We start from the raw sequence: 15,456 nt of genomic DNA on the forward strand, positions 1-15,456 counted from the left end.
AAATACTTTTATTCATACCTGTACAGTATCCTCAAATTGTAACAGGAAACTACCATTATTTACCTAAAGAGCTTAAAGCTTGTAACAGCATGCATCTGTTTCTACTGAAATTTTATTGTTTGTCTTTTGAACCATTTCAATCTACTAACCTGTGCAGCAAGTTGCATGTGACCTGGCTCACATTACCTATCAAATTATATAAGCGTACCTTTTTTTTTTTTTTTTTTTCATACTCAATCTAACTATAAATTTTACTTTTATAATAATAAATATAGAATACAAAAAAAACAAGAAACATAATACTTATGTTTTTTTGCATTTGTTTTTTGTCAATTGTTGATGAAATTTAATGCTTACATTTTATACTAATGGTACTACTGCATTAAATAATGCATTTAATAATACAGAATAAACAACACATAAAAAGCAAACAGTTCTAAAACTATGATAATTTTTGGTTTGTTGATTATGCTATATGATCCATTAAAATTACAGGTAATATTTTCGATATTTCCTGTGGGAATAAAGTTTGAAGTGACAGTAAAAGAAACAGTTCTATATACATTAGACAAAGTTATATAATACATCATTTCAATGATTTTTTTTGTTTATAGTTAAGCACAAAACTACACAATGGGCTATCTGTGCTCTGCCCACCTCAGGTATTGAAACCTGGTTTGATGCAGTATATGTCTGCAGACATACCATTATGCCACTAGGGGGCATTTCATAAATTAAAGCTTTATTGTTTTACAGTCAATAGAAAACTACAACATTAAATATCACAAAACTTGGCAATTTGTGAAAGAGAGAATGTTGCAGGTGGACATGGCAAGAGGGGTTAGATTTTCCAGTTTATGGCTTCATATCCAAATTAGATTGAAGGATATAAAAATCATACTTTACCTTTAACTATTTTAATGAATAATTTACACACAATTCTGCACTGTTCAGATGGATAGTAAATAAATTAGAAGAGGAGAGACCTTGGGAGCAAATGTACTTGTAGTTTGGGAGATTAAATGTTTTTTAAATATTTCCTTATAAAAATTAAGAATTTTAAATATGTATGATATTAAAAGTTGGATTATTAATTACATTTTTATGCAAATTTTATTAGTGTACCATATTAATAAAGTAGTTTAAATAAATTTCAGTAGAACTTGGTAAAACTTTGACATATGTAGAAGAGTTAGGGAAAGAGTTAACTAGTATTTATCCAACCCCTACTCCCATCTCCAGTTTGTATGATTTTCTAATCTTTTGTGTAGCACTTTAAGATATTCAAACAACTTTAGATAAAGACAGTAACTCTCCACCATTTACATCATCTAGGTAAACATATCATCCTAAAAACAGAAAAAAACCCAACAATATTAGAGTTGTAATTCATCTGCTCTTTTTGTTGAAGTTACTTGTAACCATCAAGAGCATTTGCACAAAAAGTTTTAAGGTGCAAGTTGTACATTAAATTTTCTCCTTTTGTGCTGTTTGACTATTGGTACTTTCAACATGAATGGCAGCTTATCATATAAATGGCCAGATCAAAGACCTCAAAGTATAGTCAAAGCTATTGCTAATTTAAAACAATTGACCAAAGGGAAGGCATCTAGTCAACGTCATAAGGTACCTGGACTGATATTCGAAACCATACAGTGGAATGGACTGATGCTGAAACAAACTATGTTGAGCTCAAAACTTTAAATCTGCAAACCAGCATGTAAATCACTAGGCTATGGGTCTGAATCCTTTTGCTGTTAAGAATAATGCATGAAGTTTCAGAAGACTGCCTGACTAATCAATGAACTTAAAACCTTGTGAAGCACGAATAAACATTATTACATGATTCTTCATAGTACTTCATTTGAATAATTTAACAAAGAGTAATTGGGGTAGGAAAGTTATGAAACTATGAAAGATAAATAATAAAGGACAAACTTTAGAGTTTCAGACTTATTCAGTATCAAATAACAGCATTCCATTTTGGAGGCAGCTTTGGTAAATAGCCTATGTTTCAACTAAAACATTGCCAAATAACTAACTGAAGTTAATATACACAAGTAGTAAATAATGAATGAAGTTTGTTTTTTTTTTTATCCATAATTAAAACTGCTTTGTACCTATTTCAGTATGTTTATCAGGTAACCCTTACCTTCAGTGGCAAATATATAAATACATAATGAAATGCAATAGAACTTATTTGCACTTGTAAAGTTTGTAAGTTATAAGGTATTCTTTTTAGTAATATTTGAAATAAATAATTTTTGTATCTGGAAAACTAATGAATTGAAGAAATAGTTTTAACCTTTTATGTGTATACATGTATGACTGTGTAAAGATAAAGATATATGATCCAGTTACTCACATGGAAAAAATGTTCACAAAGAAAGCACATTTGCAGCTTTTGATTTGAAGTTGTGGGGAAAACATGACTAGTCATCATTAAAAAAGAGTATGTTGAGTGTTTAGAAAAAATGTTTTTCAAAGATTCCAACCTAAACTATTACTTATAGATCCTTATTTGCTTGAAAATTTAGATTTCTCAAATGAAGCAAAATACTAAATGTCCAGTTTCCAGGTGCATGAAATTACTTAGTCCTTCAAACTTTGTACTACACAAAGGACCAGATGAAAGCATTTAATAAAATGGAAGCACTCAATTATTTTATCAATGGATGGGTTAACAACTTGGGAGTTATGATTTATAGTGAAAATAATTTAATTTTTGGCAGGATATGTATGAATTTCAAATGCACTAAGAGTGCCATTTTCCATAAGCTGAACTTCCGAGTGCTTAGTACAACTACTAGCTTAACTTCAACAGAGACTGATCTGCCATAATATTGCTGGTATTATTTGAGATTATATTGATACAGTGACTTTCAAATTAGGATAATCCATATGTATTACCTTGAAGTTATAATTTTTATTGATAAACAGGTTCATAGGTATGGCTAAATTAGGTGTAGTACTACATGTATTACTAATACACACATATTGCTAATATTATGACTAGTATGAGAAGTTGTGATATTTTTTCTTTTAACCAAATGTCTGATTAGTAATAGTAATTAAAATAAGCTTAATGCTAGTGCTGTTCAACCTCCAATACCCTTTATAAATTGATTGCTGTATACATTAGCACAAACCCTTTTACACACTTCTAGTTCTCAATTTCTTGATTTTTTATTACCTTCAGGAAAGACGTCTTTGGCATTCTATGAAAACGTATTTATTTCCCTATTTGCCCTATTAGAATACCCCAAAACACACAAAATCTTAGGCATTTGTGAGAACTACTTTACAAATCGTCCACAAGGCACAATGTAAGTTGTATCAAGAGCTTTCAAAGGGTGAATCCACCATAATAAGAAGCAAATAGATAACAAGGTGGAGTGTATTGGTTTAGAAAATCATAACTGAGAAACATACTGTATTACAGAAAGTATACTAGATGTACAAGTTCAGGTATATTCTAATAACAGTTTCTAGTTTGACCTAAGTAAAAAATAACTTTGTTTATTTAACATGTAATTCTTGGTTTTGAACTAGTTAAATTATCAAACACTATTAATAGTAAAGACACACACAGTTTCAGAAGCAATATTTGTGTTGTTTATTTAAATGAAATTCTAGTCATTTTTTCCTTAAATAGAAAAAATAATCTCATTTTTTACAGATAAACAGTATCTTTGGTAACAACATGTTCAAACTTACAAAGTAATAAAATAAAAACATTATAGTTGGCACAACCATTTTAAAAGAGAGGATCAGAGAGGTATCCAAACTTCGGTAATATCTTTCTCTATTTTTGTTTTCTTAAAATCTGGTGCTAGATTATTTTAATATCTGAAAGAAAACAACATTTTCAGATTGTGTATCAACAAACCTACATGTAATATGTAGGATTCTAGGATTATATCTTTAAATTAAGAGACTCATTAAAAATGTTTTCAGAATGGCACTGTGGGGTTTGAAACAGTTAAGTTCAAGAAAAAAAAGCTAACATTTTATATGGATGAAGCACACGTTTATATTCCACAAAGAATAATCTGAAATCTGTTACTTTGACTTGGTTTGAAGGAAACACAGAATTATTACAACTATCATTTTAAACGAAACTGATACATACTCCTAAACGTATTTTAATCAATATTTTTATTTCAATAAATTATGTACGTTCATTACAAGATTTTTATGATTGCATAAATCAGCTAATTTAAAAAAATCATAGTCTGTCTTGGCTGATTTATGTGCAACATGGTAAAATTACTTTCTCAATATTTAAACAGTGGTTAAAACAATACACACTAGAAATCAAAAGAGATGCTTATGGTGTAATTTTAGGTATGATTTTGTTTATGGTACTGACAAAATGTCAAAACAAATTTCATAATAATTAAGTTTAATTTTACTTGTTTTCAATTACATCTTTAACAATTTTCTAGAAACTTATCAACGATGTTAAAAATGCAGCAAGAACACTCAGTACTTTTAGTACTATCACAGTTGCACAAGGTAGAATTTGAATATCATGATGAAATGCTGAAACTAATAATACAACAACAGTGATATAACCCACCTTTACTGTGAAGATGTCACTGTTGTGGAAACATTGATGCACATAGTTCAAAATTTTTCTTATTTAGTGCATACGATTTGGCTGGAATGTAAGTTGTGCGCTTTTTTAGGATTCGCTTTTGATGTTGAGTTCCAGGAAGGCTTTGGTACTTCCGAACATTGTGTCTAAAAGAAGAAGAAGAGAAAAGCAACATGTTACACATGAGAAAACTATGTAACAAAAGAAAAATCGCATATGCCAAACCCCAGGATGTTTTGGTCTTCAGTTTGATTTCTAACTGCCAAGCTAACTTTTGTAAACAGTATACATGATGAGCAACGTGATGAGGAGGATGCTAAGTAGATTTTTTTATACCCGTTACAAATCACTCTGAACTTAAAACGATAAGTACCATATGAAACACCAATAAAAAAGTTTAGGCATCATTTCATTGCTTAAAATTACAGTAAAATAAACCACGAGAGTTATCTTAACCTTAACCAACTTTCGCCAAACTTCAATCGAAATTTGTTGTGTGACCTTAAAAAAAATTGTTGACTATCTTCATTCTGACCATTATCTATAAAGACCAAACTATCCTCTTTGCTTGTAAATATATATCAGTTTATCATGGTTTTAGTATTTGAAATCATAATGTTTTTGAAGGTGCATTAGCAAGTAAAACTTTAATTGCAGATTCAATAATTTGTCTGTGACTAGTCGGTAATGTAGAAAAACTAAGATCAGCTTCCATTTTTTTCTTTTTCAACTATTCCCTTTACTAGGGATCACTGTCCTTCACATGTTTTACCCTCCTCAAATCATTTTTATTCATTGACAAGTCTTCTGCATTTCCTTTCTCATTCATGTCTTCTTTAACCCCACTTTACAACACTTTGGTGGCTACTGTGCTGATATTCTTATTGCTTGTCCTTGTAGCCAAGCCATTTCAGCCTCACTTTTATTGACTTTTCCTCTGTCCTACAGACACAATTTCTTTAATCATTTTTAATGACACTTCCAATAGCAAACTCAGCCTTCTTCTTCAAGGCCCAGATCTTTGCTCTGTAGAAGAGCACAAGTTTAATCATGATCTTATACACTTTGACATTCAGTGCCCTTGATAATCTTTTGTCACAGATGACTGTGCATACTTCCTTCTATATCCTTCAATTTGCCTGGATTATATCTTTTATAGTTTTCTTACTTTCCCTTCTACTTTGGATTGTAATCCAAGTACTTAAACTCTTCTTACAGTTCCAGCAGCACATCATTTACATCTGCAATCTTAACTATCTCTTTCATACTTTTTCACTCACCATGACTCCTGTTTCTGTAAAATTCACTTGCAAACCTCTTCTTTCCAAACTTTTTTGCCACACTTTAGCTTGTGTTTATAACTCATGCTCACTTTCAGCTAACAACTTCATCAATAAATAACAGTTCCTACAGAGGTACATTGCAGCACTCCTTACTCAAGGCATGGATGACAGTGATGAACAGCAGAGGCTAATGGCCAACCCTTGGTGCAGCCAAACATTTACTTCAGTCTTGTCCTTCTCTTCATATACCATTTTCAAGATTGCTGTTGCTCCTTCATAAGTGACTCTCACCTGTCTGATCAGTTTTTTGAGCATTCCTTTTTTTGGAGGTACCTGTATACTAATTCTCGTAGCACTCTGTCACATACTTTCTCCAAATATAAATATGTGGGGTATAACTTTTTGTTTCCTTTAAGGTACTTCTTGTGCAACTTGTACAATGAAGATTGCATCTGTTTTTTATTCTCACAAACCAAAATGCAAAGTGAATTTCATGGATGTTCTTTTACCCTCTTTTCTTTCTTTTCAGCAGATGCTCCACCAGTTGTATTACTTCATAGTTTTCACACTCAAGAGCATATCTTTTCTTGTAGGTGGATATTAATACAAAAGAAAGATTAATATGTAAGATTTGAGCTCATAATCTTTTTAAACATATTTGTTACTTAACATACAAAACAATTATAAATGTATACTGTAAATCACTCACTTAAATAAAAACTGTGGCTGAGTCATCTGAATACACATTTTCAGTGGACTTCCATAAAAATCTGTGTCTGTCAGAAAATCTATGTAAGATTCACCACCAAGAGAGAATTCCACCCGACTTTTAGCAAATGCTGTATCTACACTAGCAGATCCTTGTAACAGCAAAGCTCCACTAGAATAAGGGAGGAGAAACAAAATTATCTACATTAAATAGCCCTGATACATAGGGTTGAGTATGTTATATTAAAAACATTTTGAATATGCAAATCACCAAGTCATGTGAAAATCACAGCCAATGTAGTCTCATTGAAATAGCATGTTCCAGATCTAAATTTTGACACTGTTTGGCATTTCACAGGAAGTGTGATACCACTAAAAATGTATTGCTTTTGGTAAGGGTATACAAACACCCATTTCCAATGCAAAATATTAGAACTCTCAGGTCATAAAGATGTGTTTACATCAGGTATTTATAATTTTGAAAATAGGGATATCCCTTGTACTTAATGATATTGAAGAACAATGGCATATAGATTAAACTTGGGACCCACAATCATCAAAAAAATAAAATAAAATAAAAAAGAGAGAGAGAGAGATCAGCAACAATCATATCCCAACTGTGGTAAATGTAGCATCATGTAACATATCAGAATCCTGAACACAAAGGTCAACAGCAAAAGGAACCTATGAATTTCTGTTCAACTGAACAGTCACATCAGATGCTGGAAAACTGTCATCTTCATACTATAGATGGATTATGAAAAGCAGGAAGGAATGGTATGCTCTGGACATGACATGACATCCTGACAACAAAGCCTTATGCAAGAAAATCTATCAAGTACTACTATCAAGATGCATGGTTGTCAAACAGTGTATGACTGGATATGGAGACATGGTGAAATTTGAAAATCATTTCATTTATAACAATCTAAAACGAAACTATGCATAGCACAGAAATGGAACTTATAAAATATACAAATATTAAAAGGTGAACATTTTAAGTGATTAGTAATAAGCTCAAACATTATACTGCCTAAAGCATATTTTATGCAAAAGTATAGCTTACGAATACTTTCAAAAAGGAGACTTAGGTTTTTTTTATATTTATACCTTAGAATAAGCAACTTCTTTTGTTAGCCTTCTGAATACCACTTCATAGAAGAGATAAAGCCATCTCCAGTCCTTTAACACTCTTATTTACTGCTATATGCTAAAAACATCCTGTGTATACTGTCAGAAGTTCAAACTATAGTTCAATTAATCCATTTATTCATGATGTTTTGAAAGGTATCACATATTTCATATTACACAATTATCCGAGCAGTTAGCTTTATGCATGAACGAAAAACAACTCATACTTACCTGCTAGTGACAACAGACTGGGAGTTTCTATTCCACAGAGAGATCTGCACTGAACCAGATAAGTCAATACTAAGCACACCTCTTAAAGATACATCTACAACAAGGCCATTCTGCAACACAACGTGCTGAGACTGATCCATAATCAACAGATTTCCCTTCACACAAAAAAAAATACATACAGTATATCCCACAAGTAATGGGAAGAGAAGGGATATTGAAAATTGTTTTTACTATTTTTGCAGAAAACATTTTTTATTACTACTTTTTAATTTACTAAGTTTCCTAATATTCAAAGTTGAAAATACTTTGGTTATATGGTATTTAACAGTGATTAAACTGCTGTCTAAATTTTGTTCAACACTAATGTAAATTGTATGTTTTGGTGACACACTGTAATTTTCATTTATCAATACTTATTTTTGCAGAAGTAGCTCTTATGTAATGTTGTCATTACCTGAAGAGCTGGTGTTCGCTCACTTCCAGCTCCGGACCACACCAGCCCCATCAACTCTCCTGTTCCAGTAAAGAATGTGTAAGGTCTCAGCTCAACTCCCAACACGTTTAATTCCATGCCAGCCGTTGCTTCCTCAGATTCTTCAGACTCAACTTCTTCCTCCCCAGCAAAACTTCCTAAGCCTCCTGCAAACAGTCCTACCTGTTGACAAATACACTTACTTATAGATTTTATATATCTTTAGACTTGCAAAAAGCAGAGAAGTAAAGGGCAATAGAGATTAATTTCACATTGATGCATATTTAACAACATAATTAAGAGATGTGTAATGAATATAAAAAAAGATTAGGTAAAATTTGTGGCACAAAAAAATGTAAATTTAAAAACTACAGAGAATGGGGACAGACAGCACAGTGGAAGAGATGTACAGAATAGTGTAGGAAATCTAACAATAATGGATCACAGAGTAAGAAAGATGTTCAGTATGATGTAGATGTAATTTTAAGTAGAGTAAACCAGAAGTAAAGGGTTGTGGAGCAAAACAATGTACAGGTAGTTAAACAAAAACAAACAAACAATAAGGTGTAAGGGAATCCCTAAATTAATTGGACAAAGTTGGAAAATATGAAAAATACGAGATCTTACACCAAAGTTTGAGCACCAATTAGTTTAAAAATATGTTGATTGTGTTATTTATAAATGACAATGAAAAAACAACAACTTTACTACAGAAATGCTCGTAATCAACAATGTTTGGATACCTTACTCAGTTACATTTTCACATAGCAACTTATATTTATACTCTCATGGGCACCAACGAAGAATAGTCACAGATGGATGACAGAAACATACAAATGGAGAACCTAAAACTTGGGTGTGTCTAACATACACTTGTAATAATATTAAATCAGTCACAACTGTAAAAAGCTGTCTGTCTTTAAAAGAAACTAGCTAGCTTAATTTTATCTGCCCTTATATTTTAGTTTATAAAATCTCTTCTTACTCATAAGAAAGTAGTAATGAAATCTATCACTGTGTGAAAGTAAACTTCTATAAAACCAAACTTACAGACAAAATTTTTAGTTGACTCTCTTTATTGGAGATAGCCACATCAAAAGTACTGGTTTTTAACATTCCACTTGGTCCAAGCTCCAAGTTTACAGAGTATGTGGCATTAACATCTCTGTTAGCTGCAAGAGAAGCAAAACATGTACAAAATTAACTTTGTTTTTATTGACCAACCTTTTGACAACCCTGTAATAACTAAACTATAGATACCATAACTTTTAATGCAATAAGTGTATATTCACAAAATTTGACAAGCATTTGTTAACTATTACAAATCTTTTGTACACAAAAAAAATCATAATTTTTAGTTTAGTATTTTTATTAAAGACATGTCTGTGAATTTATGAAATCAAGAGTGTCAGGCTGATTAGTATGACTGCAAGAGGATTTTCATGTTATGATTAAAAATACGTTTTCATTTTACAGTTTTTAAATTTCATTTACCTAACCTCTAGAACCTCTTAAATGAATATCAGTTTTTTTCAGTAAGATTTGATATTTTATGTGTTATTTTCTCTATCCTAACATACAATATAGTAAAAAAAAAAGAAATAAATCTAAATTATCTCTTTTTACATAAGAATGCCTGCATTTTTTTTACAGACAATGACACAAACTCTTAACAGCCAAAACAAATCATATCTTCCAATCATAGAGATTTATTCACTTACTGCAACTTAGATTAGTACCAAAACAAATTATCCTAGCAAAGAAGCTTTCTGTAAACACAGTACCAGTTGTCAGCATGTTTAATTAAATTACAACATACTGTGATCACAAGACCCACTCATGCTATCAAGTATTTTATATCAGCTAATTTTTCTTATCTAACCAAATAACTTTCTAATTGTTTACATTTTAGTTACTTTTATTACAATAAATTAAAAACATGAATAAAAGCAAGTTTGTTTGTTTTGAATTTTGTACAAAGTCACACGAGGACTATCTGCACTAGATGTAAATCAACACTGTCGTGTAATAATTTTGATATCACACGATGGTATGACAATGAAAGTACTGTCATTGCAATCATTTCAATCCATTCGTAATAAGTCTATTTTTACTAAGTTTGAAATAAAATTATTTCCTGATTTTTTTCTTTGGCACTTGGAGTGCTCATTGTTAGTGAGCAGTTTTTCACAGTTTCTGTCAGAGGCAGCTTCCTTCCAGTTTGAAGTGTTGTGTCAAAAGATATTATGTGTAGATATCTTGAAATTGTAAGGTACATATAACGATTAACAATGTTTATCCATTCCTGTGTGTTTGTGCCTGACAAGAATGGCAACAGAAAGTATGTTTGACAAATGCTGTCTTGAGCCAGTAACCCTTCAGTTCTTTATTAGATTATGGTATTTGCTTTACTTACAAGATCTGATGTTTTAGTATTGTACTGTATGTGTGATATAACAACAAACTTTAACTCTCCTAAGAATTGTCCTTTTAGTTATATACATTAAAAACACTAGTGGCTATAAAGATAGACAGCAGCCTCAAATCAGTCTGTCTGTTAACCATATTCTAGAATTTCATAATAATACTGTTTGTTTGTTTCTGAATTTCACGTAAAGCTACACAAGGGATATCTGCACTAGCCATCCCTAATTTAGCAGTGTAAGACTAAAGGAAAGGCAGCTAGTTATCACCACCCACTTCCAACTCTTGGACTATTCTTTTACCAATGAATAGTGGGATTAATTATAACGATCTCATGGCTAAAAGAGTGAGCATATCTGGTGTTAGTACTTTATTTATTTAAAATATGCAATTTGGAACACACAACAAAAAACAACAATGTCCAAGAGTAAAAAACGTGTCTTGTGACACATAAAAGAGAGGACTGGTATATAACATATATTTTCATTTAAAACTAAGATTAAAAGCTGAATTATAAACTATGTTTAAATGCCAGGTTTATTAAGAGACACTGATAATAAAATAGAGTAATTATGTTTTTCATGTAACTCTGTAAAAAGGTTTTGACATTGCACATTGATCTACCCATGTATAAAGAGCTAACTTGCATTTATTGTAATGACATGACAGGAGAATGTAGCTTGTAATGTCACGGTAAAACACACACACACATAAAATTAACTGCACTATATTCTTGTTAGACAAGCATTTTTAATGAGCTATTTAACAATGAAAAATAAAGTTTTAGAAATTTCTACACCTTATAGATTTTTCTGATAAACATTTTTTGTTTATAAAACTATATTGAACACAGATTTTATTAATAACTTTAGTTTCATATTAACATTATAATTTTGAGAAGACTTACAAAATTCTAAGGAAACAAATGTTACAACAGTAATGTATCTATTATAAATTGTTATAGCATTTGGTATAAAATATCTGAATAATTACTTACCTATGAAGTATTTGGTGAATGCTGTAGAGGCACCACGTTGAGATAAAATATTATAATTTCCAAATTTAGAGTTTTTAAATAACTTTTCCACTTTTGACCTATAATGTAAACAGAGGTCCATTTGAACATTTATTTATTTATTATAATTTTGACTATTTATTACAAAATGTATAAAACATTACATTATAATTTTATTTTCCATTTACATTAGTTTAAAAACATTTATCCAGTTACAAGTGAGCAATGAATTTGTATTTAATTTACTTATAATATGTACTAATTCACAAACAAGAGATAGAGTACAAATCATACAGATGACTGAAATTATAAAAAACTGTCATTTTTTTCTCCCTTACTTTACTGAAGGATAAAAACTACCCAAATATCTTATACTTTAAGGTTTTCACTGTGAAACGACATTTTTGTACAGCAGAACTATTTTCCCAAGTGCAACTGAAACTTACTTAGAGATGTTACATCCCTCCAATCATTTAATACATTTAAATTCATATCTTCATTAATAACAAAAATAGTGCAGATACCTTAACACAAGGTCTGTAGTAATCAAGTCATAAAGTTTTGCTAGAAGAAACCTTGACAAACCAGCATTTTCAGATACAGCCAGAGATTGTAAGAATTCACTCAAAACCAACTCAGATGGATTATTTTTTAAAATCAACTCTGCTGCAATAGCTCGAGCAGTGCTGTCCTGTTTACTCCAAACCTGGTTATAGACTCCTTCCAAAACCTTCATAACCTATGAAACAAAAATAGGTGTATGCATTTTTCCTCGAGTTTCTGCATTAAGGTTTAACCATATTACTAGTGTCAAGGCATACATATACTTATTCCATGTGAATGTTAAAAAAAAACAATAGCATATCTGTAAGGTTTTGAATATAACAGCTAACTACGTGAAATAAGAAACTCAAAAGTATAGAATTCACCATAACATTCACACACAAAAATATGTAGTTATATTTATTTATCTATATGTAGTGTTTTTGTCTTTTACTAATTACATTAAACCTAAATTTATATAGAATTAGTAGAACATTTAGCATTTGCACTACTTATTTTTCATTCTACATTATTCATCAATCATATTATTTACTAAAAATATATATGAAACTCAAAATATCATTACAATCATCACTTGTCACTGGGTTACACCCATTTCAGAGAATGCCACCTGTCACCAATAACCCTATACAAGGGCAAATCAAAAGAAACAAAACAAGACGAGGTTTCTTCTCATGGTGAATTTATAGTGTTTTTAGTTTTCCTTCATTCACTATGATAAACAATCCTATGTTTATAATGATTTTTAGAATCTCCAGCAATTATACTTCTCAGTTATTCAGTAGACAAACTGTTTAAGATACTAAATAAATAATTCTACCTATTCAGGGTTTTATAAAACAAGCTTAATACTTACAACCTTTTTACATTCTTATGTGCAGTTACATATTGTTCTGATCATATATACTCTGTAAAACAACATACACATGCATGTTGTATATACTGCTTTAAAACTAGCTGTTTTAAAAAGGAAAATTAGTAATTGACATGATAATGATGAAAAAGAATGAGGAAATCAGAACTGTCATTTTCTTGTGTATGATAAAGTAAATATAATATAAGTAACAAAATATTTTAATACAGTATCAATACCTGAACTGTGTTTACCTTTCATTTTCTAAACAAATAAAACCCATACAAGGTTTATTGGTTGTTTTACAATATTGTTAAAATAACAATGACTATTTTTCTGGAATCTTCTTCCTCATCCTTTACCTCACACATTAATCTCATAATACAGCTGCAGTTTCTGTTGCAAAGTTTATGAACATTTTCTTTTATTTGGAACTAAAGCAGCTGCTCAGATCGTCTGGTGAGTTACAAAAGGTTAACCACAGTTCATAGAAATGAGTTGCATATACAAATTTAGTAATATATCAAAGTAGCTGTGCATGGGGGTGTCACAGTAAGCCAATATATTTTATATTCACATATTCACAGTGAATTTTCAGTGATTTAATAGTGCAATACTATCAAGTATTGCCTTACAACTAGGGAAGATGAAAGACAGAAGATATTCCAAATGTTGTCCTCTATATTTATGTTTCTACAACTTGCAATTACCATCCATTCAAGTAAATTTCATCATGAAGAAAGTAGCTCTGAGGTCAACGAAGGACCTGGAAAACTGTTCTTCTAAAGTGCTATTGTGATACCATATGCTGACATTTTATTTTGTGGAATTTGTTATTTAATCTAGTTTTGTTACTACTATAAATATTCAAATAAATAATTAAATAGCCATGTTTCATTGTACACAACAGCTTTAAGTATGTACAGTGAAACATGCATTATAACTATTTATTTGATTTCAAAATTACACAAGGGCAAATCATTCATATTTTCTTAAACCTTGCTGAGTGTTGTTTGATGTTCAGAGTCTTAATTAAAAATCTAGTAACTTTTGGGTTTTTTATAACCTCTATTTATTTTCTCACAACCATTGGAATATAAGGAATTACTTATTTATTCATTAAAGTAGTTTTCTAGAATAACTGTCTTCCATATAGAACTAAAAATAACATTCAAATTCTATTTAAAAACACTAAGAAATGTATACTTTCTCTGAACTAGATTTTAAAGTTTTGACAATTCCTATTTGACAGATGTGATAAAATAAAGCTAGTAAGTTTAATAGATGTTAATCAATGGAAAACAATGTTTATGTAGACATCTATCAATTACGATAATACCTGATAATGCTATTGACATAAATATTTGCAGTGGAAAATTTCACTGACCAATGACCATGAACGTCTATTAAATCATGTAAGAATAAGAAAACAATAAGAAGACGACACATAAAAAACAACCATTAATGTTGCACTTAAAAACTGCAAACCCCCTAAGATAATGGATAACAGACAGGATCAAACAATCTTTGTTTATCTTGGAACCTACAAGAAGAGTTAAACCAGAAGGCTTGTACAAAATTACCAAGTTTCTTGGAACTCATAACTTCTTTTATGTGTATCTGAAAATGATAGTTTAGTTTTTCTTTTATTTATAACTAAGTTCCTTTTATTTTTACAATAAATACCTTTACAAAAACAGCTTGCAGCAAGCCTATACTATTGCTTAGCAAGAAAATTAAACATTTACAAATGGAGATATGGGCAGAGTGGTAAAAAATTTCACATCAAAAACTTTTATTATTAAAACAACATAAAAAGCAATTTAATACTCTATATGTAAATAGCATAAACAGTATAATGTGTCTTGATATAAATTATAACATTTATACCAATAAAAAAGGGATATTATATCTACTTAATTTTTCTCAATCTTCTATCACTCTGACAAGTAGGAGAGCCCTATATACCAGATTACTTATAGTTAAAAGTTTCTAATTTTATATTGTACATCAGAAAGATTTTAATATCTCTGTATTTATTTAAATTTAATTATGCATATTTAAAGCCCACCTGTAGCCTTGAAAGAAAATTTGTAAAACTTACACATTCGTAATCCAAAACTAAACTTCTAACCAATTTACAAAAGAAATATTTGCATTCATCAGATTATTTGT

At 30.3% G+C, this 15,456-nt stretch overlaps 1 protein-coding gene across 4 annotated transcripts in view; it reads right to left on the minus strand.

Annotated features, from left to right (window-relative positions):
- Window positions 1-3,592: 3,592 nt before the first annotated feature.
- The window catches only part of Mtp (microsomal triacylglycerol transfer protein), a 59,584-nt gene continuing 47,720 nt past the window's right edge, over window positions 3,593-15,456 (minus strand). For all 4 annotated transcript variants that reach the window (XM_076512235.1, XM_076512236.1, XM_076512234.1 and 1 more), the window contains 8 exons: window positions 12,389-12,603; window positions 11,847-11,944; window positions 9,476-9,597; window positions 8,408-8,608; window positions 7,954-8,108; window positions 6,593-6,763; window positions 4,583-4,746; window positions 3,593-3,849 (listed from right to left, as the gene is read on the minus strand). In XM_076512235.1, the coding sequence (XP_076368350.1) occupies window positions 4,599-4,746; window positions 6,593-6,763; window positions 7,954-8,108; window positions 8,408-8,608; window positions 9,476-9,597; window positions 11,847-11,944; window positions 12,389-12,603 (1,110 nt within the window). In that variant the 3' untranslated portion in view covers window positions 3,593-3,849; window positions 4,583-4,598. The remainder of the gene's footprint in view (window positions 3,850-4,582; window positions 4,747-6,592; window positions 6,764-7,953; window positions 8,109-8,407; window positions 8,609-9,475; window positions 9,598-11,846; window positions 11,945-12,388; window positions 12,604-15,456) is intronic.

The sequence above is a fragment of the Tachypleus tridentatus genome, chromosome 7, assembly GCF_004210375.1.
Source record: "Tachypleus tridentatus isolate NWPU-2018 chromosome 7, ASM421037v1, whole genome shotgun sequence".
NCBI classification, from domain to species: domain Eukaryota; kingdom Metazoa; phylum Arthropoda; class Merostomata; order Xiphosura; family Limulidae; genus Tachypleus; species Tachypleus tridentatus.